The sequence below is a fragment of the Clinocottus analis genome, unplaced genomic scaffold (genome assembly GCF_023055335.1).
Source record: "Clinocottus analis isolate CAN_PGR_092001 unplaced genomic scaffold, fCliAna1.0.p SCAF_17, whole genome shotgun sequence".
NCBI classification, from domain to species: domain Eukaryota; kingdom Metazoa; phylum Chordata; class Actinopteri; order Perciformes; family Cottidae; genus Clinocottus; species Clinocottus analis.
In genome coordinates this window covers 16,723,169-16,751,156 of record NW_027175898.1, presented here as the reverse complement: position 1 = coordinate 16,751,156, position 27,988 = coordinate 16,723,169, and the positions used below count along the sequence as shown (strand labels likewise).

Below are 27,988 nucleotides of genomic sequence, written 5' to 3'. Positions count from 1 at the left end.
AAGTAAGTCAGTAAGTAAGTAAGGAGTTAGTTAGCTAAGTAAGTCAGTCAGTAAGTAAGTAAGTAAGTTAGTAAGTAAGTAAGGGGTTAGTTAGCTAAGTAAGTCAGTAAGTGAGTAAGTAAGGAGTTAGTTAGGTAAGTAAGTCAGCGAGTAAGTAAGGAGTTAGGTAGGAAGGTAGGTAAGTAGATAAGTAGGTAAGTATGTAAGTAGGTCGGTAAGTAAGGAGTTAGGTGGATAGGAGGTAAGTAATTAAGGAGTTAGGTAGGTAGGAGGTAAGTAAGTAAGGAGTTAGGTAGCTAAGTAAGTCAGTCAGTAAGTAAGTAAGTAAGTAAGGAGTTAGGTAGCTAGGTAGTTATGGGACAGACACAATGAAAGAAGTGGAGCCTGTATTCATGGTCTTTCATGTTTATATGAACATAAGGTCAAGTTGTTTCCTCTTGTCTTAATCAGGGCTGAGTGATCAAATAGTCTTTAAAACATCGCAGTATCGATTATGAGTTCAGGAGAAGTCCTTCTCTGTAGACTGCTCTACAATCAGAGGCGTCGCCGCCCTGGTGGACACTGGGGAGCGCTGCAGGTGGCCTCAGCTGCTGTCGGGGGTCTTCCCTCTGCCTCCGGTGGGGCGACGTTCCTGAGACCATCTGGACCCTGAAGGATCTTTTCAGAATAAAGCGGAGCAGCAGGGTTTCTCTAAAAGCTCTGAACCAGAACACAACCTCATTATTCACACACGCAGACGCCGTCAGGTGATTAACACCATATCAGCTCTTTATCCAGAACTCTGATTTGATTCATTTGGATTGAATTACATTAGCATATTGGTGGTTATTAAAGGATTATTTATTGATCCCTAAGATATTTTTTCTCTTGTATCCCCTTCTATCACAGGGGATCTAATCAAATCAATCTGCCGCTTCTTCTCACAGCGGAGGAATGGTACAAAATGTTAACAGAAGACGCGATGCAGCCAACTGTGAATAGAACATTAAAGCAATAAAAAAGAGATTATAAGTTTAAAAAAACTATATTTAAAAGATAGCTAGGGTTTAGTGTCTCGCTTGAGGGCACTTTAACTGAAAAAAATGTCTGCCGACAGAAGAACTACAAATGGAAATTGGTCTGAAGAGTGAAGAGTTTTTAATTATTATTGATGACTGGAATGCCAATAAGGCTTTGAGGACCAAGACCTACTTCAGGGAGTCTGTGACAACGAAAACCCTTTCATATATCTGAGTATGGACCAAAGAATATATCAATATAGATATTTATACATATGCACCTCCATCTAGAAACGTTTCCTAGTTAGAGTTAGATGAACTGAACCACTCAGACAATGTTATTTAAAGTTATGTTATGCTAATTGTATGTTGCATGCGGCTTATGTTAATTTTAGTTTTTCTTCTTTTGTTCATTTAGTTTCTGTATTGTATGCATATTTGGTACAGGCCTGTGTTTGATGTGGGTAATGTATCAATTTGTAGTTTCAAAGCAATTATTTGTTTGTTTATTATATTTTTATTGTACATTTTTATATAGTTCTATCTTTAAATTAAGTTGTATATCATTGCACTGTGTATTTGTTTATTCTTATGCACTTTTCATCAAGTCAAATTTCGTGTATGTAACTATTTGGCAATGAACAGTTCTGATTCTTTGTTATGAAATTTATTTCACTATTTCTCAGATTAAATAAATACAAAATGCATAAAGGAAGTCATGTAAACTGTCTAAACTTAATATATAGCTAAATGCAAAAAGCTGAAGAGCAACATGACGATCATTTACACGGGAAATAAGACAAACTGCTAAGCAGCGATGTTACTACATTACCCTACATGCAGTGCGAGAGCGCTAGTACGGCGAGCAGGAGACGGAAATTGACGCCTTCGCGTTTTGATCGCTGCTGCGGCGTCAGAGAAGCAAGTCAACAAAGTTGAAGCAAAAAGCTTCAGTTTAGTCAAAAAGTAAACGCGACTACGTGTCTGAGCGTCGTGACCTTCAGTGAAAGTGTTAAACTACTGCTAACCGCCATTTAACAACACTGAGCTGAAACCAACTGTAGCTAGCAGCGCTTAGTACAGCTAGCTAGCTTCCGCTTTTTCTTCTTCTTCTTCTACTTTTTCTTCTTCTACTTCTTTTTTTTAAGGCGCACACATTTAAAACAAGCGGCAACATGGTCGTCTTGAGAGCAGGAATGTGTCCGGGACTGGACGAGGACTTAGTTCGAGCCCTGCGGGCTGCTGGCATCAAAACAGGCGAGTTTGTTTGTTTTGAAGAAAGCTCGAGAAACAATGTAAACATGTAAACAACAACAATAACACGCTTGTGTTTTTGTGTCCGCAGTGGAGCACGTGGTCTCGTCCGACATGGAGGAACTGGCTCAGAGGTGCTCGCTGTCCTATAAGGTATTTATACAATACTTCATTAAATACTGTGTGTACTCAATGAGAACAACGCCACGCGCGATATTACAATATTACTTTCTTCATTTTCAGTTTCACTTGTTCAATATCATTGTCAATATCTTTTAATATCGTGCTCAAAATTACTTTTTTTATTTGACTTTCCATCTCTTGTATTTCATCTTTGCTGTTGCGTTCAACACACACACACACACACACACACACACACACACACACACACACACACACACACACACACACTTTTATTCATGAATGAGTCTCATCGCCGCTTTGTTCTATTTTTGAAATGGATGTCAGTAATATTTACTTTACACTTAATAATCTAATAATTATATTGTTCATATATGTTCATACCTCTGTTTATTATGTATATATTGTTTTAGTGTAGTTGAATATCTGTGTACAGTAAGCAGTAAACAATTTAAATGCTTTCAAGCCGCCAGAAAAGCAAAAGTAAACTACAAAAATCCCGTAGAGAGAGAGTAGAGGTCATGAGGTCATGAGAGAACCCAGCTCGGTTCTGACCGCCGAGATAACAGGAAACTTTATCTCTCTTCTTTTTCAGATCATGAATAGTGTTTTTCACCCAACTACATGTATTTATATATATATATATATATATATATATATATATATATATATATATATATATATATATATATTCCAGAGATATATAAGAGTGCAATTATTCCAGGAATGTGACCCAGAAGAAGTTCTTCCATTAAAGTGCATCAGTGAATATTTGTGTGGGTGGAAGTCAGACCGGCTCTGTGGGATGAAGAGGGAAGCTTCCACTGAGCCACGCCGCCTCTGAACGAGTGGAGGGAAGTAATGTGGGGGAGAAACTTTAGGAAAGTGTGAAATTTATGTTTGTATTTATGTATATTAGACGCTTGTTCTTTTTCTTCATGTTGCTATCAGACCTCTCATCCGTTGTCTCTGTGGGTTCTACAGACTTTCATATCATCAGAGTTAAGTTGAGCCTTGAGTGATGAGATTTGAGTTGAAAGTGTGAAGAGATTTCAACACACACACACACACACACACACACACACGCACACAGACACACTCTCTGCCTGCAGCGGGTTCAGGATCCAGACTCTGTGTTCAGCCTGCAGGCGTCTCCTGAGCTGATGACCAGCATCCCTCCATGTTTTAATCCTCAGACTCTGTTCTCAGTCCGTCGTGTGCTGCTGGCTCAACACGCTGCGTTCCCCGTGTCGGCCGCTGATCTGTACGAAGAGCTGCTGAGCTCCACGGCCATCCTGTCCACCGGAAACCCCAGGTACACACACACACACACACACACACACACACACACACACACACACACACACACACACAGGTCAGAGGGAATCCTTTGGTGAAGCCGGTTTGAAGCGTTCCTCAGTGCTGCAGCTGTTTGCAGGACGCGTCCACGCAAACGCAACAATTTTTTTTTGCAATTCTCTTCTTCTTCTTCTTCTTCTCTTGTAGCATTTCCTGCTCTCGTCTCTGTGACCGTCCACACGACACGACCTATGCGATCAATATCATGTTGTGCGTTTACAAGATGTTTCGTAACCAGATTCCTCGTCATCGATTCCATTTTCATCAAACAAAAAAAAATCTCTTGAGTGTTTTTTAAATCCAATTTGCATTGAACCGTGCACGTGGGGCGTGCACGCGGAGCGTTGCAGAGCAGTGGAGTGTTTTAAAGTGTGTGTGTGTGTGTGTGTGTGTGATGCGTTTCAGCAGCTTGTTGTTCAGTTTGAGTCGTAAACACTGAGATATAAAAACACTGACGCATCAGCTGCAACAACTTCGTCTCAAACTAGACGACTTCCTGCACAAAAGCAACCAAAAAAACATCGCTGACAAGTCATCGCCTTTTAAAAAAACACCTATTTTTAGCCCTCCGCTCGAAAATTGCACACCTAAACTAAAAAGTATCTCTGCAGCCACTTCTGTTTGACTCGACAGAGAACATTCAGGCCAGGACTCTTTGGGGCTATTTGAATATTCTCATGTACCAAATCATATATTTCACTTGTATATTACTTCTGGTGTTCAATACATCCAGATACAGCAGATTTAGGTTTTAGAAAAAAAAAGAAAAAATCCTAAAACAAGCTATGATTTACAGTTTTATATCATAATCGCTCAGTCCCCCTCTGGGGGAGGATTGGTTTAGATTTGGTTAAAATCTAAACCTGATGAAGAGGCTGCACACATGTGTGTGTCTGTGTGTCTGTGTGTGTGTGTGTGTGTCTGTGTGTGTTGACCTCACATATGCGTGTGCATCAGATGCTTCGTCCTCAGTCTTCCTCAGCCTGCACAGACCTGTGAAATGGGTTATTATTGTTATTATTTATAGGACGTTATCTTTTCTCCACTTAAACTCTCGGCTGCAGCATAATTGATGACCACAGGTGTTTGTTCTTTTCTTTTTTTCTCTCCTTGACTCCTTTTTTTTTAAAGTGGTTTTCATAAATTAGTCAGCGCTGCTGGATTAGTGATATGAAACTGAATCAGCCATGTGAGTGCAGGCGCAGTGTGTGTGATTTGCGCGCGTGTGTGTGTGTGTGTGTGTGTGTTGTGTGATTTGTGTGTCTTGGCTGCTCTCTGCTGGTGAGAAGAGGAACTGCAGCTCTCTGCTGTCCCGCGGCGCCACACGTTGTCCATGCAGGAGGGGGCGTGGCTTCATGCAGAGACGAATAGAAAACACAGTTTCACTCTGATGAGGGTCTGGCGGCGTGAGATCATGATCAATAAGGCGATCATAAAGGTTCAGATCCTCCTCCACAAATAAAAGATGAATAAATGTACAGTCTTTTCTTTTCTACACGATAATTAATTCATGTAGAAACCGAGAGAGACGTCGGGTAATTTTCTCATAAACTTCTATAGAATCTGTTTAATTATCAGTATAATTAATTACAACGTGTAGATAATGAGATCAATGCAAAGAAATAGTGATATTTTGTGTGATGTGTCGGTTATGCACCATGGAGACACCCAGAGGGTTTTACTGTGCACTTCATTATGTAGTTATGGAAAGCTATTGACCTCGCTCGCTGGGCTGGGATACAACCACTATATATATATATATATATATATATATATATATATATATATATATATATATATATATATATATATATATATACAACCACAATATAAATATATACGACAGCCTGCACCATGAACTACGGCCTCCAAGCGGCCGGTACGCTGTCTTCACTCCTCTTGAACCGTTTCAACATCATAACTGTCATTAAAGTGGGATTCATAACTTTAATAGACGGGTTAGTTTTATTCAGGTGGATCTAATAATAAACAGCCAGTTCAGCCGGTTGTATTAATATATTATGTGTTCCTGCTTCCTCGGTGTGAAAACAGTTTTTTCCAGTCATCGGCTGCAGGAGATGAGATAAGATAATCTCTTATTTCGTCCCACAGTGGGGGAAATTACAGGATTACAGCAGCAGTGCACACAAGAGACGGATAGTGAATAAAAAATATAAAATGTGGTTTAAAGTAATAGAAATTTGGTTTAAAGTCATAAAAATTTGGTGAAAAGTCATGGAAACCAAGTATTATAAATAAACAGTAAAGAATACAATACCAATATCAAATATACAGATGGAATAAAACAAGTATATGAAAAGTATTTAAATGTATTTATATTGCACTAGATGAAAGTGTTTAAGTGTTTTGTGGACTTGTTGTGCAGCCGGGCGGCAGCAGGAAGGAAGGCTTCTGGTCTCGGCTGCAGGACCAGGAGGAGGAACAATATCCATTAAAACATAAAACTGTTGTTTTTCTTGTAAAAGCTTCTCGAGGGAAACGTATCCTGAATGAAATGAAGCCAGAAGCCCTCGAGGCTGTAAACACAGTTTTTGGACTCTTCTTCTTCTTCTTCTCTCTCGTCACGTCGGCGGCTCAACACCTTTTTTTTTTTTTTTGGCATATTATTTTAATATCTGTTTCCCTTTCTTCTCCCCGGCTCTTTGATATATGCAGTGTCTGAAAAGTTGTGAGGCCCAGAGAGGAATAAAAAGAAAGTGATGGACGTTGTTTTTTCTTCATGTTTTTTTGCTCTCATTTTAACCAACTAATAGAAATGTCACAAATCAAAAGAGCTCAAAGAAAACCTTCCAGACAAAACACATTGAAAATAATAAATGTGTTCTCTATCAGGTATGAAATACTTCTTAAAAAGCACAAAGTGAACCTTTTCTCAACTGTCTTTATTGTTTAATTCCTAACTAATTGGACTTTATTTCTCCTTAATTAAAGCATATTGTCCTTCCTTCCCGCTGCCGTCAGGCTGCATAACAAGCCGAGTCAAAAGAGCCGAAGAAAACGCACCAATGCAACGTTTTGCTTCATCACAGCCTCGGTCCCAACAGACAAACACACGATTAGCATTAATAACAAATGATTAATGGCTGTCACTTTTTGTTTTGCACAAAGACAAAATGGAAAGATAGCAACGAAAAAACTAAACAAAGCGTATCAGACGAGCCGCCGCGGTGATTCATCAGACTCTCTTGGTGCACGATGAGCGCGATGGTGGTTTATTGCCGTCACCTGATTGTCTCTTGACACATTGATATTGATGCCATGTGTAGGCTGCTTGTTGTCGGGAGGGAGGACGCGATAAGACTCGGCTTCTCTAGGAAACTGCATTAAAAATGAGAAACAAAATGTCTTCTGTCGAACTCTCATTACGGCCTCGACGACGCAGCTGCGACGCTTTTTATCTTTTTATTTCTAGAGTTTGTTTCAATTAGTGTCTGAATACTGGAAGGAAAGCTCTGGACTTTAAAGGAACACTTCACCGAAAAAAGTTACAACTATTTCTGCCATTTACGAAGCCGAGACGCCGTATACAGTCAAACTGTCAATCAAGAGAGAAGTAGTCATTTCTATAGACTTCTATACAGCCACAGGAGTCGCCCCCCGGTGGTCAGGAGAGAGAATGCAGCTTTAACACATGAAGCATAGACTTCTATACAGCCACAAGAGTCGCCCCCTGGTGGTCAGGAGAGAGAATGCAGCTTTAACACATGAAGCATAGACTTCTATACAGCCACAGGAGTCGCCCCCTGGTGGTCAGGAGAGAGAATGCAGCTTTAACACATGAAGCATAGACTTCTATACAACCAGAGGAGTCGCCCCCTGGTGGTCAGGAGAGAGAATGCAGCTTGAACACATGAAGCCTAGACTTCTATACAACCAGAGGAGTCGCCCCCTGGTGGTCAGGAGAGAGAATGCAGCTTTAACACATGAAGCATAGACTTCTATACAACCACAGGAGTCGCCTCCTGGTGGTCAGGAGAGAGAATGCAGCTTCAACACATGAAGCATAGACTTCTATGCAGCCACAGGAGTCGCCCCCTGGTGGTCAGGAGAGAGAATGCAGCTTTAACACATGAAGCATAGACTTCTATACAACCAGAGGAGTCGCCCCCTGGTGGTCAGGAGAGAGAATGCAGCTTTAACACATGAAGCATAGACTTCTATACAACCAGAGGAGTCGCCCCCTGGTGGTCAGGAGAGAGAATGCAGCTTTAACAACTGAATTTGGATCGAACGCCTTTCAGGATGTTCCGGCGCTCTTGGTTCCATCCCGCAGCGTTTTGTTGGGACTTGATTGTTTGTGACGTCGAGTAATGAATTGCACGTTGTTTCCTTCCAGCTTGGATAAGCTGCTGGATTCCGGCGTGTACACCGGAGAGATAACGGAGCTGTCGGGCGGCCCGGGAAGCGGCAAATCTCAGGTGAGCGTTCCCTCGCTTCCCTCTCCATCACTGATAATTTCCCGCCTCATAAATCCCCCAAACTCCTCTTTTTATTATGTGTTTTATTCCCTCGTCGCCTATAGAATAAGAAGTTGTACTCTGGCGGACATCGTTCTTTTTATTCGGAGAGTTTAGCAAACACAAATTACCCACGCTCCCCTTAAAACCTCACCCCCCCCCGCGGGGCGCTCGTCTGGTCCTGCAGGTGTGTTTCGGCGTCGCCGTGCACATCGCTCACCGGCTCAAGCGGAGCGTCGTGTTCATCGATACGACCGGAGGACTCGCCGCCGGCCGGCTGCTTCAGATGCTGCGAGCCGAGACGAGCGACGCAGAGGAGCAGGTGAGCTGACGGAGGGGGCGGGGCTTAAAAGTGATGTCATAATGCACACGGGGTGAAAAAAACCACCTCACACAGGGTTCATACGGTCATGGAAACCCTGGAAGAGTCGTGTAAATGTGTTATATTCATGTGTTCATTCACGCTGAGTTTGAAATAATGAATCTGCTTTTTAAAGAAAGAGTTTTAAAATATCAGCAGCATACATACAGGCATCTATAGAAATGTTTATTCTTTTAATCAAACTATTGTCTCTCATTCATTTGAGTCATTTAAGGTTTACTGTATGCTTTGAATCCTCATTGTTAGTTTAAATACTACATTTTATCACTTTTTACTGTTCACACACACATTTCACACAATGTTTGCTCATGAACATTTGCTTTAAGGTCATGGAAATATGGTTAAAAGTCATGGAAATTGGGTTAAAAGACAAGAACATATAGTCACGGAAATGAAGTCCTGTAAATCTGGTTAAAAGTCCTGTAAAAGTCCTGTGAGTCCTTGTTCAGGGTGCGTTGCCCTCTGCTACCAGATGGAGGCGCTGCAGAGGATCCAGGTCTTCCGGCTGTTCGACGTCTTCTCGCTGCTGGACTGTCTGCACGCTCTGCGCGCCGGCCGCCTCCAGCAGGTCGGTCTGCAGCTCCTGAGAGCTTTAACACACGGTGCCGGTCCCGGTGCCGGTCCCGGTGCCGCGGATCCGCTCAGCTGTCGCTTTGTCCCGTCTGGTTTCAGGCGCGTGCCGGCGGCTCCGTCAAGGCGCTGATCGTGGACTCGGTGTCGGCCGTTATCGCTCCGCTCCTGGGAGGCAAACAGAACGAAGGTGAGGTCTCTTTCTGCCGGAGGCTGTTTACACCACGGCTGCTAACTGGAAGTGTGTGTGTGTGTGTGTGTGTGTGTGTGTGTGTGTGTGTGTGTGTGTGTGTGTGTGTGTGTGTGTGGTTGGGGAAAGTTGAGAAGACTTAACTGATTAATCGTGTGATTTTTCTGCGATTAATCACTATGCGACTTCTGTTTCAACGCCGTTTTTCGCCTTCAAAATAAAAGCACCTTGTCTCAAAAAAAGGAAACCAGACACAGTTTTTGTTCCCTGATGAAATAATGTTTTTTTTCTGGTACCCGTTTCATATCCGGTATGTTAACTTGCTGTTGCTCCAGAGTGCCCGTTATATTCTGATAACATTACTTTCACATAAAAGCGTGCAAAACTACTAGTTTTTCAATCATTATTGAATTTTATATATATATATATATATATATATATATATATATATATATATATATATATATATATATATATATATATATATATATATATATTCAGTCGTCACATTAAACTAGATTTAGAGGAAAAGATCAACTTTGGGCCGTCGGTTATGAACGTGCCGCTTTTCTTTAATGAACCTCTGAGTGTCGGTTTGACCTCTCGAGAGTTAAATTAATTAAAGTTCTTAATCCGAGGGAGTTTAAATTAACTTTCATAGCAAAAGTATTGGTTTATAGAAAGATCCCAAAAGCTGTGATCTTAATGAAACAAACGCTCAGTTCAACGGGTTCAGAATACACCACCAACCCTGGAGGAGGAAACTGTGTCATTAAATTTCTAAAAATAGGTGTTTTGTTAATATTATTCACACTGTAAGCAAAAATACACTGTTTTTTTTAATTAAACTGAGAAAAAAAATTTCATAAATTTCCCTGAAAGCAGTTTCTTGAGCAGCTCGACGAGAAAACCCACAAAATGTTATTTACTATTTCTACAAACTGGAAATTACACATCAAGAGAATCAGATCTTTTTGTAGTTTGTGAGTCATCAGGATTATTTACTACGATACACTCTTTGACTTTGAAAAATGTACGTTTTTAAAAAGTTAAAAGCATCTAATTTGGTGCAAAAATCCGAAGCTAGAACTCGGCTGTGAAGACGAGAACGCTGACGACGACACTTCATTTTGTATCGCTCCAAAAATTACAAATACAAAATTTGCCTCAGAGCGCTTGCAGTCCGTACACGTGACCGACCAATTTTCTGGGAAATAAGTCCGACATCTTCCCATTAAGTGATCAACAAAGTGATTCCCTCTCATACGTGTCGGACGCCAATAAGAACAAAACGAGTCAGATCATGAAACAATAAAAAACCCCAATATCTGCCCTGTTTGTGTATTCTGTGGGTGATGCGCTTCCTCCGCCTGCAGGCATGTCCCTGATGATCCAAGTGGCAGGAGCTCTGAAGACGCTGGCCAAGGACTTGAACGTGGCGGCTCTGGTGAGGCTGTGAATGCAGAGTCGCTCTGAACTCTGAACAAACTCCTCCTGCGGCGTTCACACCTGGGAGGGAAAGTGAACTTCTGCTTTTTCCTCCGCTTTCATTCAACTCAAGAAGGTTTATTAGTTGCTGACATCTGCTTGTGTGAAATAACTGAAGGTAGTTCAGGTGATAGCTGTGTAAAATATGAACGAATCATCTGCACCAAAGAACTTTCCTTCAAAGCAAATTATAGTTATGTTATATGAAGGGTGATGATTGAATGTTCGATATCTCCCTTTGAGTAAATATTAGGGTTTGGGGGTAAAACAGCACAGTATCGCGATATTTTGCGTGGCGATATTGTATCGATACACGGAAGCTGATTATCGATGTTTTTATTATATCAATTGTTAACTTTTTGGTGCTAGAATAATCAAATCAGTTGCTTTTTCAGTCCGTTAGATGGCGCTGTGTTGTTTTTCTGGTGAGGCCGGCAGAGGTCCTGGTCAGAGAGATCGGTAGGAAGTAGATAAATTGCAGGAAAAAAAGTAATAAATGGCAAAATATCGCAATCCTCAATATATCGCAGTATTACGATAATATTGACTTTAATATTGATAATGTTGACTATTGTATCGGGTCCTACGTATTGCGGTACTATCGTATTGGGACTTGCGTATCGTGATAATAGCGTAGCAAAATTAAATATCGTGATATTATCGTATCGGACTTAAATATCGTGATAACATCGTAGCGGAATCAAGCATCAAGATAACATTGTATCAGACTTAAATATCGTAATATAGCAGCAGACTTAAATATCGCGATAATATTGGGTTAAGTATTGCGATAACATTGTATCGGACTTTAGCGTCGCGATTATACCGTATAAGGGTCTAAATATCGTGATAATATCGTATCAGGACTTAAATATCGCGATAATATCGCACCAAGACGTAAATATCACGATAATATCGTGTCAGAACCTAATTATCACGATAATATCGTATCAGGGCCTAAATATCGCGATAATGTCGCATCAGGACTCAAATATTGCGATAATAACGTATCAGGGCGTAAATACCGCGATAATATCGCATCAGGACTTAAATCTCGCGATAATATCGTATCAGGACCTAAATATCGCGATAACATCGCATCAGGGCGCAAATATTGCGATAATATCGTATCAGAGCTTAAATATCGCGATAATATCGTAGCAGGGCTTAAATATCGCGATAATATCGTAACATGACCTAAATATCGCGATATTATCGTATCAGGACTTAAATACCACAATAATATCGTAGCAGGACCTAAATATTGTGATAATATCGTATCGACCTCTGGTGATTTCCACACCTCGTCAACTGTCTGTAGTTTCTCTTCCAGAGCTTCGTCCGTCTTCTCTCTCTGACCCAAACATCTTGGCGGTGAAATGTTGTGGCGATGCTGCAGATACAGACTGACCGCGGTGTGGGGGGGCGGGGTTTTGGGCCTGCAGGTCTCGAACCACGTCACGAGGAGCGGCGACGGCGAGCTGCAGCCGGGCCTCGGCGCGTCGTGGGCTCCCGTCCCGAGGACCCGGATCCTGCTGGAGCGAGCGGAGGGCGGCGCCGCCGAGGACGCCGTCCACTCCAGCGTCCGCTCTGCGACGCTGATCAAGTCCTCGAGACGGGTACGACGACGAGGAGCGACGAGGGGCGGAGTCCGCCGTTTTGAAGCCTCGGGTTTGGCGTTTTGGCCGTCGCCATCTTGTTTTTTTTTTTGCAACCAGCGAACAGAAGTGACCATATTTGGAACGCTTGTAGCAGCAGCCACCTGTCAATCATCTTGTAGCCCCGCCCTAAAGCATACCCTGCTTTATGGTCTGTTTGGCTATAAATAGAGCGAAATTATACAAAGAGAAGCTCTATGTTTCCACTTAAAACCAATATTATCTTTATTTTTTAAGGTCTTTTAAAACATTTCAACCTTGAAAAAAGGCAGACCAGTTTCACTCCTTCCAATTTCCCCTTTCACAATAAAAGCCCTGGACATATTCACTCATTACAGGAAACTCAAATTCCTGTGAAATTTTCTAAAACTTTTTATCGCCAGTTTTGTGTAAGAAAATCCGCAAACTGACCCTTTGGAGATCTGATTTCTTGTTAATAACTGGAGACAAACCTGCAGCAGCAGCAGAAGCCTCTCTTATCAAATACATTTGTGTACTTTTAGTGAGTTCTGTGGTACTTTTCCTCCCATAAATAACTGTAGAAACTAAAAGGCATTAATTAAACATCTTCTGTTCTGTCGCTACAAAACAAGTCTTTGATATAAAAAACATACAGAATGAACGTCGGCAAGATGAATATTTCATATTGTTATTTTTTTTTGTATGAAACCACCAGAACGCTGTCGTCTTCTCTCCTCAGCCGTGTGGCATCACAGAGCAGTTTGACTTGCGCTGCTGGAGTCGCTCTGCAGACGCTTCCTGTGGGAAGAGGAAACTGGACCAGACGGGTTCCTGACGAGAGAACAAACAACCCGAGCAAAGGTTTCCTTTTCCTTCTTGCATCTTGCATAATTTATAGAAGGTGCTGCTCGTCAGCGCACAGATGAGAACTCGTTCTACAGACCTTTAACGGGGGAATATCGAGGCTTAAAGTCTCTTTTGTGCATCTTTCAGGCGCTTCTCAGCGGCTTCATGTGGCTTTTTCTCCCCTTTTTAAAGCTGCAATGCATTCAAACATTTAATTAAAAGCCCTCGCAGCCTGAAGCCGTCTGCGATGAAGAGGCTAAGCGAGGGTTTTTTCTCCTGGAAAGCCGTTTCAGAGGCGGAGGAAACATTTCAGCCTCGTGAGCTCCGATCAAAGAGAAACACACTTAAACGAGGGAAACCTGAAACACTCGAACGCGTCGTCATGTCGGACTCAGAGTCTCGGAGGAGGCCGGTAAAGTCTCGTCAACGCAAATGTTGCTTTCAGATGTTTATGTTGTGTATATATGTAAAGGTTTTATAAATAGGTGTAAGGTGAATAATGGGATTCTGGACCAAAGATGTGCAAAGATCTCGTTATTTTAGGAAGTTAAACAACTTATAAAATGAGAAAAATGCATGTTTTTTGCGGCAAATACTAAGTTATAACATCCACATCACTAATTCATTTTATGTAATCTGTAATGTTCTGTGACTTTTATATCACATTTTGTTATTCCTTTTTTTAATATAACTGGCTTTTTTTTGTCTTTCAACATTCTATTACTTTCAACATGTGTACACACTTTATCACTGTGTACACACAGATTTCACAGTTTGCTCATGAAAATTTGGTTTAAAGTCATAATTTTTTTTGTGTAAAAAGTCATGAAAATTTGGCGAAAATTTTGTGAAGTCACGAAAAATTGGCGGTCCTAAAATTTGAGGAAAAGTCACAAAATTTTTGTATAAAGTCATGAAAATTTGTTTGTCTTTTTTCAACATTTCAACACTTTCTTTGACACACTTTGACTTTTTTTGTGTTTTTCACACAACGTACTTTTTTCGACAAAGTAAGCTGTGATTTTTATTGAGTTTTTTTTCACAAACAAAAGAATTATCAGACATTAATATCAGGTTCATTCCTAACGGTAAACAAAGTAGTTTGTTCTCAAAGTCATCTGCAGTTCATCACCTTTAAAAAAAACACATTTCATGATTTGTAGTCAGAAAACTAAACGCTCTACAGTACGTCTCATACTGTACATCAGACTCTGCTAGTTTGTAAGTGTACAAACCATAAAGGACACAAAAAGACCTGAGTGCAGAGTGTAAGACCCAACACACACACACACACACACACACACACATTCCCCCCAAAACTATTTCATGATAGTGTGATCAGACCGTCGGGTCAAAGCATAATTCTGACGTGATGTGCGCGTTAACGGTGCATTTTAAAAACGGGTGTTTGTGTTTCCTTCTCCTCGTCAGCAGGCGGGCACGACCCTCCTCTTGCGGATGCATTCCCAGATCCAGGCGGGTGAGACTCTCTGGGCGTCGCCGTCTCCCTCGGCGGCGGCGGCCAGCGTGTGCGTGGCCGAGGACGCGTCGTAGTCCGGCACGACGTCGCCGTCGTACGCCACGAAGTAGCGCCGCAGCTTCTGGAAGTCCTGCAGCGACGCGGGCAGGAAGAGCTTCACGCCGCTGAAGATGTCCAGCAGCGTCTACGGGGAACACACACACACACACAGACACACAACCAGGAAGTGCTTTCATTGTATTAAACTGATCTTCAAGCAACTTGTTGTACTTTTATTATTATTGTCTCAGCACATTCTCTGCAGAGAAAAACCTTTAGTTTGGGGATGTTTATGAATAAAAATATGTTTTTAAAAAAAGTTAAAGACGTGTGAAGAACCGTGAACCTCCAGTCAGAGGTTGAACATGTTAAACACACACACACACACACACCTTGTCATTTCTTGGCTGCATCAGCGTCGCGGTCGGCTTCGTCTTCGTTTGTCCGTTACTGTTGTGAACGCTCTCGCTCTTCTTCACCTGATGGAGGCACAACGCTCGAGTTATGACACGCAGCGCCTGAGCACTGAGGGAGAGAGTGTGTGTGTGTGTGTGTGTGTGTTGCAGTAAATACCTTTTTGGCACTGGGTGCTTCTGGTCCAGGAGTGCGAGGCTCAGACTTCACCTTCACTCTGGGTGTGCTGCTGCCGGCTGTGAGCAGAGAGCATGATGGGAAATAACATGAAGAGGAATGAAGGAAGGAGACCAGCCGAGGGTCATTTTAATGTTCAATGTGTTTGTTTTTTTGTACATATGACTGACTGGTTTAGGGCTTTTTTTGAACTATTAAAAAATAATAAATATAGTGCAATACTTTGTCTTTTTCCGACATATCGTGACGTCCACGCGTCTTAAGTAATTAGAAAAGCGCTAGATCAAAATTAAAGTATTTTTAAATACAATCATGTTGTTCATGTCACACAATGAGTTCACTTTGAGAAGATGTAGTTTACATCTGAAGTGAATATCGTTGAGCTTTCAACTAAAAAAATCTATTTGAAAATGTCAACTTTTCAATTTTGCGACATTCACGTAAAATTAATAGCGAACATCCCGCCTCCTGACAGTGTTGTACTAATAAATATACACAAGGTTCTCACAGTCATGGAAGTTTAAAATAGTTATTTCCATGCCTTTTTTTTTTTTTTTTAGATCTTAAAAGTTATGGAAATTTGGTATAAAGTCATGAAAAGTTGGTTAAAAGTCACGTAAACCCGTTGGTCAGAATGTGTCCCGCTCAACCTTTGCATGAGCGTCCTCGTGCAGAGGGAATCAGAGAGAAACCCTTCGAGTGGCTCTCGTGGACTCACGGGTTTTCTTGGCCGGAGGTCTCCGGGCCGCCGGCGCCGGCGAGCTCCCCCCGCTGTCGGAGCTCTTCTCCTCCTTCACCGCCGACGGGCCGGCGCTCACGTGGAAGTCGCAGTTCTCCTTCGATATGCGGAAGAGCTCCTAGAGAACCGAACGACGGAACCAGACTCTGACTAAGTGAAAAAACCTTCTGGAAAGCTTGAAAGCCTTCAAGTTAAATACGGTACGTCGTGTCCCTGAAGCAGGTGACGCATTATGAATCCCCCATGATGCATCAGCGTGTGTGTTCCTACCCTGAGCTGGTCCAGGTTGGTGGCGGTCTTCCAGTCCTTGTCGTCCCGGATGCGCGTCATCCGGGGGAAGCGGATGGAGATGCCGTCGGCCGTGTGCATTTCTGATTTGGAGAACTCGGCGCCGGTGATCTCCCAGACGGGAGCTTTCTGCAGACGACAAGAGGAGGAAGGGAAAGCAATTTAAACGTCTGCTCAAATGTGTGTGTGTGTGTGTGTGTGTGTGTGGAGAGGAAGAGGAAGCAACGGCTATTGCAGTTTAAAGGAAAGCCGTCTGTGTCTCATTACGAACTTCTATTTCCAGACCTGAGAGCCAGAAAGAGTCAAGCTCAGCTGTTTTCATGCAAAACTGCGATCGGGGCGATTCATCTGGAGACGTTTCTGCAGAACGATGTACGCAGTGATCCCGTTGTTGCAGATTTAGATGCTTTAGGTCTCAATCTTTCTAAAGATGTGCAGTATGTTTATCTTCACTTTGATATCTTGTTTGTCTCGGTGCGAGCAAGGATCCGCTCTGTGGGTCATTTTTGGATTTTTTAACCGAAAAACTTTTTTTTGTTGGACTGAATTTGCTTCCTAACAAGTTGGTGCTTGTGTTTGAGTATTGTTGCATATTTAGATGCTTCAGGTCTCAATCTTTCTAAAGATGTGCAGTATTACTCTGTGGGATGATGAGAAAACACAGAACAATATTAAAGAGCAACAGAGGAGTCATTTTATAGCGAATCTTGCTCAGACTTTTCATCAAATTTTTGCTGAAAATGAGTTTAAACGTAATTTTTTTAGAGGGAAGGAGTTGTGTATTCGTTAGAGATCGAGGACACCGGGGTCTGGTGTTCATATCGTGCTCATATGAGCTGTAGAGCTGAACCGGTTTCACACCATCTGGAACCACACAAAACACACTGGACAGAGAAATCTCACCTGAGGATCCCGAATGATGAAGTCTGGGTAATAGTTCTTGATGATCTTCAGCCAGCCTGGGATCTTGCTTGGCTCCTACACACACACAGACACACACACACACACACACACACACAGACACACACAGGGTTAACCTCTGGGTCGCATCAGATGCTCTCGTGCTGCAGCCTCTCGGCGCTCACCTTGCTGATCTTGATGACGTCGAGCTCCTTCTGCAGACGAGCTAACGTGGCGTCGTCGTAGCCGCCGGAGCACTTGGTGACGGTGCACCACTTCCTGGAGAGCGGGTCGTAGCAGCCCATCAGGAAGCTGGACATGATGCCCCCTGGTGGCCGGAGGGACACGCGCGGCGTTAGGATGCAGAACGTAACACAACGAACCTCCTGAAATCCACCTGAGGGTTTTGTTTCTTCCTCTTTTGTCTCAGCGAGTTTCAGTGTTTCATCCTGTTAGTTTCTGCTGCAGCGACTTCATGAGCTTCTGAGATTTTAACATCAGCCTCTGTGTGTTCATATATATATATATATATACATACATACATATTTAAAAACTGGAAAATAAAAAACAAAAACACATTTTGCTTAAAAAAAAAAAAAAATTAAAATATTTTTATTTTGTTGGATTTATAGGAAATTAAATGCATTTATCCATTTTTATATCCATATATATATATATATATATATATATATATATATATATATATATATATATAAATTTAAAAACTGGAAAATAAAAAAACAATTTTGCTTAAAAAATTTTTTTAAAAAAGAAAATATTTTTATTTTGTTGGATTTATAGGAAATTAAATGCATTTATCCATTTTTATATCCATATATAAATATATATATATATATATATATATATATATATATATATATATATATATATATATATGAATGAGAAAAGTAGATTTAAAAAAATGGATAAATGCATTTAATTTCCGATGAATCCAACAAAATAAAAATATTTAAATTTTTTTTTTTAATTTTTTTTAAGCAAAATTTGTTTTTGTTTTTTATTTTCCAGTTTTGTTTAAATATAAAAAAGAAAAATTCTTCCATGTATGTCCTCATCGCTCATTAGAAAATAAAAGTAAAGTATAAGAAATATAAAAATATGAGTAAATTCTGACGGCGACGTTGAGGAAAGTTCGACCGCTTTAGTGCGTCCAGTTACTGGACGCCGGATGACACGACGGTCTAACATTGTTAATTTAGGAGTCTCTAGAGTCACATGACGCATCGTACAGGAAGTGGAGGAGGTACAGGAAGTGGAGGAAGTCGGGCTCCACTGACCGTTGGATCCTTTCCCGTAAAAAGCCCCGAGCACCACCAGGTCCGCCGTGTCGGCCATGGCGCCTTCGTTCAGGTAGTCCTTCTTCACCTTCAGCCAGTGACGCTTCCCCGGTTCATACGAGCCCTGAGACAGACCCTCACAGCTTCATCATCTTCATCTTCAACAGAGGAACTCATTGCTCATGGTGTCGGTGACACGTTACAGACAGAATAATCCAGATTAAATAAACTCACCTTCAAGTCTTTGAGCACCAAACCTTCAAGTCCCTCTCTGATGACCCGAGTGATCATTTCAGCCAGATCTCCTGCCCTCTGAGAGACACACACACATATAAATACACACACACACACACGTTCACACACACACACACACACATGGGAGCAGAACCTACGGTGACGTGTTTCATCTCTGAGAACAGGATGCGGTTGGTCACCTCCACCATGTTGTCCACCAGGAACTTCCTGCGCTCACACAGCGGCCTGCAGAGGTATTAATATACATAAATATAGCTGCAGAGGTATTAATATACATAAATATACCTGCAGAGGTATTAATGTACATAAATATACCTGCAGAAGTATTAATGTACATGAATATACCTGCAGAAGTATTAATGTACATGAATATACCTGCAGAGCACCACCACACGGCTCAGAGAGGTATGTACAAAGATACCTGAGACTGAAGTACTTTTTAAACTAAAGTATGTGGAAAAAACCTTCATCCAAACACACAAAACTTCATTTAAAACACAAAAAACCTTCATCCAAACACACAAATCAACACAAAGAGTCGTCGCCGTGTTCAAAGACCAATAAAAAATAACTTTCTGGTCATTAATCTCCTTTTAAAATAGTTTCATTTTCTTATTTTTAGCTTCTTTTGCACCAAAGGATTCCCTCATGTGATCGTTTCCTTTGAAATCCTGAAGGTTTCTGAATTCTTTCATCTCGTAGCGCATGAAGACGATGATGAAGACGATGATGAAGACGCTCACCGCTCCATGAGGCTCACGCCGTTGAAGTAGATGCAGTCGAACACAAACAGGCACACGTTGGCGTCCTGGAAGGCGGCTTTCTGGAGGGAGAGGAACGCGTGAGGGGGACAACAAACAAACAAACAAACAAACAAACAAACAAACGAGGGCCGTGTTGTCACCTTGTGGACGCCCAGAGTCCCGAAGGGAAGAGGTTTGCTGGTGTTGGTGTCGATCAGAAGAACCTCAGCGTCCAGGATCATGCTGTGGCCTCCAGGGAACGCCTGAGGGATGAACTCCTTGAAATGAGCCACCTGGAAACACACAACACGGAGCTCAGGCCCTGATGATGATGATGATGATGATGATGACGACGACATCATGACCACCCGGATGTTTGTGGCACATTTTTTTTTAAAAACAGACACGGAGGATTAAATGTTCCTGATGAAAAATCACAATCTGAAGCTTCGTTTCAAAGACCGTCAGGAAACTTTAACGATGATGACGATTTTCTTTCTCTTTTTTTTTTACAGGCACAGAGTGGAAGTGCTGAGTTCACGGGGTTAAAGGTCGCCGTGAGGTTTGTGTTGAGTGCAGCGGCCTCTAGTGGTCGGAGAGGGAAGTGACCATGTGGAGCTGAGAGAAGAACGCTGGAAAAATCACTGAGATTCTCTCCTGACTTTGTCCTACCAAGAGGTGTGTGTGTGTGTGTGTGTGCGTGTGCGTGTGTGCGCGTGTGTGTGCGTGTGTGTGTGTCTAGACTCACTTTGTGCGGCAACACGGGCTTGAGGCTGCGGCTGAAGTAGCTGAAGTTGTCTCCGTTCTTGTGGACCTGCACGCGTTCTCCATCGTACTTGATCTCAGAGAACATCCCGTTGGGACATTTCTTCATGGCGAACTCGATGGACTTGCAGGCCTCGGCCTGGAGCGACAACAACAACAACAACAACAACTTTTAGACAACTTTCACACATTGCTGCCAATGGGAAGTAAACTTACACACCTTTATATGATACTTTTTTTTATAAAAACGATACTTTTTTTTAATAAATATTTTTTGAAAAATTATACGATAATTTTGTATAAGTATAATTTTTTATGAATAAGATTTTTTTTTATAAATATGATAAATTTTATAAATATATTTTTTTATAAATTATATTTTTTTTATAAATATACTTTTTTATTAATATACTTTTTTATTAATATACTTTTTTTATAAATATGATACTTTTTTTTATAAATATGATACTTTTTTTATAAATATGATACTTTTTTTATAAATATGATACTTTTTTTTATAAATACGATACTTTTTTTTAATAAATAATTTTTGAAAAATTATACGATAATTTTGTATAAGTATAATTTTTTATGAATGAGATTTTTTTTTATAAATATGATAAATTTTATAAATATATTTTTTTATAAATTATATTTTTTTTATAAATATACTTTTTTATAAATGACTTTTTTTTATAAATATGACATTTCTTTATAGATATGATAATTTTTATAAATATAATATTTTTTATAAATATGATAATTTTTTTATAAATATATATATTTTTGAAAAATATAATCCTTTTTTCAATATGAGAAATTGTTTTTGAACATATGATTTTTTTTTTTATAAAATATGATTTAGAAAATTAGAAATTTGTAAATTTTTGTATAAATATGATTTTAAAAATAAAGGACCTTTTCATTATTTTTCACTTCCCATATCCTGCTGGATAAACATAACTCATATCATACATGTGTAACTAAACGAGGGCCGAGGACGCTCATGTCCCCTTCCCTGTCTCCTCGCCTGTTCCCTGTCCCCTGTCTCCTCGCCTGTTCCCTGTTCCCTGTCTCCTCGCCTGTTCCCTGTTCCCTGTCTCCTCGCCTGTTCCCTGTTCCCTGTTCCCTGTCCCCTCCCTTGTTCCCCCCCCCCTCCCCCCTCAGCGCTCACCAGCATGGGCTGCACCGGCGTCATGAGCGAGGCCTCCACCGTCAGCAGCTTTCGGGGCCCCGAGCCGCCGGACGCCTCCTGCTGGTTCCTCAGCACGCGCTCCACCACGTCGCCCAGGTTCCGCGAGGCCTTGAAGGCGTCGTAGGCGTTGGGATCCAAGGCGTCCAGGCTGCAGGAGAGACGGCCACCGAGGGGTTAAAATATACACACAATGGCCGCTCAGAGGGTTGTGGCTCCAAGAGGAAGGAAAGTCTCACACGTGCTTCGCTCCAGAGTTCATCTTCAGGTCGTGTTTGATCAGACGGACGATGCACTTCAGGTCGTTGCTCGTGCATCTGACGGAGGAGATGGAGGTCATCAGAGAGAGGAAGGTGGAGCGATATGACAAGAGAAATATAGAAATACAAGAAAAATATAGCTGGTTATTAAGGAAACCCGTTTCCACCGGGAATAATAAAATCAAAATTATGCGTTAAAGTCATAATCATGAGTAAAATATAAATTATGAGATAATAAAAGTCATAATTATGAGATAAAAGTCATAATTATGATAGAATCTGAAAAATTTCAATATATGCATGTGCGATTTTGAAGACTAATAAAATAATAAAACTAAATTAAAAAAGTCATAATTGCGAGATAAAAAGTTAATTATAAGATAATAAGTGTGTATGCATAATTTCGACTTTATTATCTCATATTTATGACTTTTTATCTCATCAAAATAAAAGGTTTAGTGGCGGAAAAGATACAAAAATAAATCATTTTCTTTCATTAATATTTTTTTTTTCATGCTTTTTGTTGAAAGAAATTCTACATTTGAATAAATATTTTCCAGCCAAATTAAACAGTTTACAGGATATTTTGTTTAATACTCGACTTCCTTCTTTAAAGGTCTCGTGAGGAGGAAATGTTGTAATCTCTGGATATGAAACGAGTTATGAAACGTGTTATGAAACGATGAAACGCTGCTTTACTTCCTGGCGATTTCCTCGAGCTCCGTCTGCTGCTCGTCCTCCTTGGTCAGCAGGGCGAGGCGGGTCAGCGAGGCGTCCACTTCCTGGATGGTCAGGAGGCTCTTGGTCGCCGCCGGGAAGGATTTACTCTCCTCGAAGAACATCCTCACCGTCTCAGACACATCGCCCTTCAAAATAAAAGACAAAATATAGATATATGCAGGTTCATTCACATTGTGACCAATGGATTTCCATAATTTTTAACCAAATTTTCATGACTTTTGACCAAATTTACATGACTTTATGAACCCTGCATGTATTAATTCCGCTGTGTCACAAATAAAGAAGAAACTAGAATAAAAAAACAACTGAAAAACATATTTTTCCAAGTGAAAACACCAGTAAAAGCGTTGCATCGTTGCCGTGCGGGAGGCGCGTACAGACCTGCTCCAGGTCGCGCACCATGTCGTCCTGGTTGCTTCTGAATATGCGGCTGAAGAGCTTCACGATCTGCTTGTCGTTGAGGTTGTAGACGCTCTTCACGACGCCCGGCAGCAGCAGCTTCACCGTGAGGTAGAGATCCCCGTGGAACTTATCTGGAAGGAGGAGGAGGAGACAACGTTCAGGCGGCGGTCGGTTTCCCCGTCACGTGACCGTCGGGAGAGAAACCGCACCGACCTCCGGCCGAGCCCTTGCGGAGGAACTTCTCGATGATCTGCGTCTTGGTGTTGTAGCTGTTGTGTTCGGCCACCGTGGCGCAGAGCTTGCGAAACTCCCTGAAGAGGCAGTCCTTGTGCCCGGGGTCGCACAGCTGGGCGGACAGCGGGCTGCCGCGGCTGCCGCCGGGCGACGGGGAGGACGGGCCCGGACCGCCGGAGCCGCCGGCCTTCGCAGCTGACGGGGACACAGAGGAGGAAGAGGACAATTTGAGAAAGCTGCAGATGAAATATCACGATCTTTAAGCTTTAAGTTGCTTGTTTTCTCGAGGGAAGCGTTCGTCTGTTTGGAGGTTAAACAAGCGAAAAAGTTGGAGCTCTAAAAGTTTGGCGTGTGAAGGGCGAGTTAATCCGTGAGAGAAACATCAGGCAGGATTAAATCCTCCGTTCCTTTTGGCCGTTTCAGAATGAGAAAATGTGTCTTGTATTTTTTGGTAATCTTTCCTGAACGTGAGTGACCTCCCTCCTCGACCCGAGATGTCGCATCTTACCGGTGAAGCCGGAGAACTTCCTCGGCGCGTTGAGAGACGGGTCCGCGGGAGGAGACATGAAGTTAGCGGAGGTGTTCGCCGTCTTGGCCGGCGTCTTCTTCTTCGGAGTGGCGTTGGCTTTGGCCATCAGGTCTGTGAGAGAAGAGACCGACGTGGAACTGTTAGAACCAATCAGGACTCGACGGTAAAAAGGTCAAAAACCCAACGGGCGGTGAGGATAACAAGTCTTTTTCACAAGTTTCTAGAAACCTAGCGGGACCATCTGGACTATTTTGACGAATTTTAAAGCCCAACCAGAGATGAGCTTCACCACCAGGTTCACCACGGTGGAGCAGCATCACACAGGCTGATTCCTCGTACTGGTTTAACTGGTAAGATGGCGTTCGCTGCCATGGTGTGAGCCACACCCAGCGTGGTATCGAGTGGAATGCATTGACTCATTTATCGGCGAGCCAGCAGCTCCACGTCGCTGCACAGCGAGCGCTATCTGTGCTGCCGTGCAACGCCTACGGATTGGTTTTATTATCATCTGTCGGTTATTGATTGGACCGTGACATGGATCTCCTTTGCAGCAGTGAATCAATCGACCGGCGTTGCTCTTTAACTTTAAGCAATATTGCGAGTCGCGGGCTCAGCGGACAAAATACGTTTGTATCAGCACTGCATCGCGGCCTCGGGGAGGTTTCATTGAATGCTGACTTCATAAATATGTGATGGGCGCATCGATCATATCGACTGGGGGAAAAAAAACAATCTTCCCTGTTAAATGTGCTCATACAGCAGATACAATAGTATTGCTGCAGAGAAACCACTTTAAAGGATGTACTCAGCCGGGATCCAAGCAGTCTGAGGTCTCACTGGTAGAGATGTACAGTAATATTAATAATACAAGTGATTCATGTACAAAAGACAACCAGAGATCCAACTTCCAGGCTTTGAATGGTGTTGGAGGGAAACACTGGGTGAATGAGGACATGCAGTTCCTTCATTTGGACACAAGGTGGCACATTACCTTCAAGACGGGCTTATCATGAACATGTCCAAACATGTTCTCCCACCTTAGTGGCTTTACATTTTTAAATTTGTGAATGTTATAGCCTCTACACATCGTATTAAAAAAGGTGATTCTGTACCTGACACGTGTTTATTAATGATCTCCTTGTCTTGGTCCTCCAGCTCCTCCCAGCCCTCCAGATCCGTGATGTCCTCGATCTTCTTGGTGGTGGCTCTGGCCCTTTCGAACTTCTCGAATATGCACTTGACGTGATACCACTCTTTCATCTCCCCCGCGGACTCGCTGAAGGGGTTCGGCACGACCTTCCCGATGCGCACCACCTCCTTCTGGATTTTGTCCTTGCACTTCTTGCATCCCGCCGTGCCGCGCTTGGCGTACTCCACGATGAACCTCTGTTCCGCCATGTCCGGCCGGTCGGAGAGACGCCGGTGCGGGGGGAGCCGGGGAGGGCTGTGCCGGAGGGGTCTGGGTACCGAGGGGAAACGGTGGGTTTGCCGGAGAATAAGTAGCACGCGAACAGCCGGCGATGGAGGTTTAGAGCATGGAGCTCTACAGAGTTGATGGAGGCCGACGCAGATGGTCTTATGTGCTGAGAGAAGCAGTGGCCTCTGCATCCAGTTGTGACGACGGGAAACTTACAACCTGCAGGAAGCAAAAGGGGATAATGACTTGTTTTTTTAAAAAGGTATATTTTTGTTTGTTGCTTTGACAAATCAATCATAACTACGTGATGGGCTCAGCATGGACTCATTTACACGATTGTGGCAGAAACGGCTCCCAATAAACATGAAAAGGGCCAAAGACTCAGGGTTCACACCAATAGAATGAATGAATTTTCATGATTTTTCACCAAATTTCTATGACTTCTTACCAAATGTTCATGACTTTTAACCAAGTTTCCATAATTCCAACAATATTTCCATGACTTTAAACCAAATTTCTATAAAAATTTAACCAAATGTCCATTAGCAAACATGTAGTGAAATCTATGTGTGAACAGTAAAAAGTGATAAAATGTAGTATTTAAACTAACAATGAGGATTCAAAGCATACAGTAAACCTTAAATGACTCAAATGAATGAGAGACAATAGTTTGATTAAAAGAATAAACATTTATATAAATGCTTGTATGTATGCTGCTTATAGCAACATGACAGTGTAATTTACAGCTGCAGTAATTAGTCAATTAGTTCAATTCGATATAATAAACTATTCAATTAATAGGTAACTATTTTGAATAATCGATAAATCAGTGTGATTACTGAAAAAGAAAAGTCTAAATGATCTCATTCCAGTTTCTTGAATGTGGTTTTCTTTCCTGGTTTCTTAACTCAGTGACAGGAAAGTGAATATATTTGAACTGTGGGCAAAACAAGATTTACACATGGACGTCATCTTGAGATTTGTTTCACCACTTTCCGACCAAACAACTAATCGATTAATGGAGAAAATGGTCAAATAGTCCAATAAAAATAGCCGCTGCAGCCTCTTAAATCATTACTAGCTGTACAATTTAAAATAATCCTTCACAACTGTCAGTTCTAGCTATTGTTAATTCACTAAAAGAAAGATGGCGGATCTTCGGTTCAGCATCACGTAAAACGCACAAAGTGTTTTTTGTAACCTTAGGTTAAACTTTAAACGCAGTACAACCCGGTGGTTTGAGGACAGATTCACAGTTATTGCGTTTATTGTAATTTAAAACGTGAATTTAAAGTGTGACGTTTCACGACGAAGGCGGTTGCTTTGCCTCTTTGGCCACGTTACTCTCTCTCTCCCAGCTAGCTAGCTAACATATTGCACACCGACTATCTAAACTAAGTTGTTATTATCAAAACTGAGTCGCTATGTCGCTGATATCTTGAAACATAAAGGAAGTTTGCTGCTGCAGTTACCTTAATGAAGCGTAGTCAAATACGATGGCACGTTTATAAAGCTAGCACTTCTCATTGTTGTTAGCAGAGAGCGCACGTAAAGCGCTGTCACTTTGTAATGGCGGGATGAACTTCCGGTTTAGGTCTACAAAATAAAAGTTATGTTACAGGGAGGAAAATGTGTTTATTACATTTAAAGTATAACTAATTTACGTGTTCATCCATAATATAGTTGATATATTTTCTTTCCTCACATCGAACACCATTCGAGTGGCAATTTCTCTTCAAAACGGTGATATCATGTTTTATTTCGAAGGATACATATCATATTTCCGGTTGTTCTTCGGTAACTTTACGTGATAACTAGCCGAAGGGCTACACACGTCTGCAGCATGGGCTGCACAATGCCCACTGGCTTCTCTTTCTCGCCGTGGTTGGGGTTCATTGTGGACCTTTAAATCAGTAGCAGGAGGTTTATACCGCCATCTGCTGAACTGGAGCACTTCACATAATACATATATCACTCCCAGTGAATGCATTTAGTTAGTAAACTTCGACCATCTGACTGCATAAATATTTGGAATATTAAAAAATTATGAAGAAAATAATTTAAAAAACGTCGGGTGAATGCAAGCATCCAATTGGGGTGATTCAATTGCAACTGTAATTATATATAAACCTCTTATTAATACATTTTTTTCATAAAAATGAACAATGTATTATGACAAATCTAAAGAACAGGTCTTACAAACACCTGGAAAATATGTCAAAAATGGTAAAAGGAACTATTGCCTACCAAAGATTTACACTAGATTATAATGGAAAGCGTTATAAACTGTTATGTTTTAGTAATAGCCTTATTGATGAATCAATAACGTTAAGTTATTTTTTAATGCTGAAATATGTCCAGCATTAAAAAACAGAAATACAAATAGCTATTATACTTAAGTAGAGTTATTGCTGCATTCAAAGACTTCCAAATGTGGTCGATCAAGCTGTCTTCAATCGCTATTACTCACACATTCAGAATTTTGGAAAACGTACTGCATCCTGTAGGCTGTTTTCAGTTTACTTAAATGAATAATAATTGTTGTTGTCGTTGTTAATACTTCCATATTATTCCATTCCACACAAATACACCAAGTTGGAAACATTCTACCAAACGTCAGTTGCGCTAACCGTCCTCGCACATTATATTTCCGAGGGTACGTAAACGCAGCAGAAAAGCCATCAGAAAAATTGTAAACACGCCGCCGATTACGTAAAGAGCGTACGCGTGAACGTCGCTCGAATGCGCGGCAGGCCGCTCTTTGGGAGCCCATCCTACGGGAATACCGAT

General features: G+C 41.6%; 2 protein-coding genes across 3 annotated transcripts; one reads left to right on the top strand and one right to left on the bottom strand.

The window, feature by feature from the left end:
* The first annotated feature begins 1,877 nt into the window (after positions 1–1,877).
* Positions 1,878–15,111, top strand: rad51d (RAD51 paralog D). 2 transcript variants are annotated; one of them, XM_068580484.1, is made up of 11 exons: positions 1,878–2,255; positions 2,344–2,405; positions 3,590–3,708; positions 8,110–8,191; positions 8,418–8,552; positions 9,085–9,180; positions 9,285–9,372; positions 10,749–10,819; positions 12,306–12,479; positions 13,219–13,340; positions 14,760–15,111. In XM_068580484.1, the coding sequence occupies exons 1-10, from the start codon at positions 2,174–2,176 to the stop codon at positions 13,312–13,314; spliced, it is 1,005 nt and encodes a 334-aa protein (XP_068436585.1). In that variant the 5' UTR covers positions 1,878–2,173; the 3' UTR covers positions 13,315–13,340; positions 14,760–15,111. The 2 variants fall into 2 exon arrangements, with proteins under 2 accessions (XP_068436585.1, XP_068436584.1); XM_068580483.1 differs by having other exon boundaries at positions 14,757–15,111.
* On the bottom strand, positions 14,318–26,773 carry lig3 (ligase III, DNA, ATP-dependent). Its single transcript, XM_068580482.1, has 21 exons — positions 26,671–26,773; positions 24,894–25,417; positions 23,761–23,892; positions 23,232–23,447; positions 22,998–23,149; positions 22,575–22,741; positions 21,855–21,932; positions 21,598–21,766; positions 20,407–20,562; positions 19,820–19,951; positions 19,659–19,738; positions 19,053–19,140; positions 18,895–18,972; positions 18,661–18,784; positions 17,548–17,690; positions 17,366–17,440; positions 16,445–16,591; positions 16,154–16,292; positions 15,418–15,494; positions 15,237–15,323; positions 14,318–14,989 (listed from the first exon to the last, which is right to left on the bottom strand). Exons 2-21 carry the CDS (start codon positions 25,387–25,389, stop codon positions 14,753–14,755), a joined length of 2,973 nt encoding a protein of 990 aa, XP_068436583.1. The 5' UTR covers positions 25,390–25,417; positions 26,671–26,773; the 3' UTR covers positions 14,318–14,752.
* Positions 26,774–27,988: the final 1,215 nt, after the last annotated feature.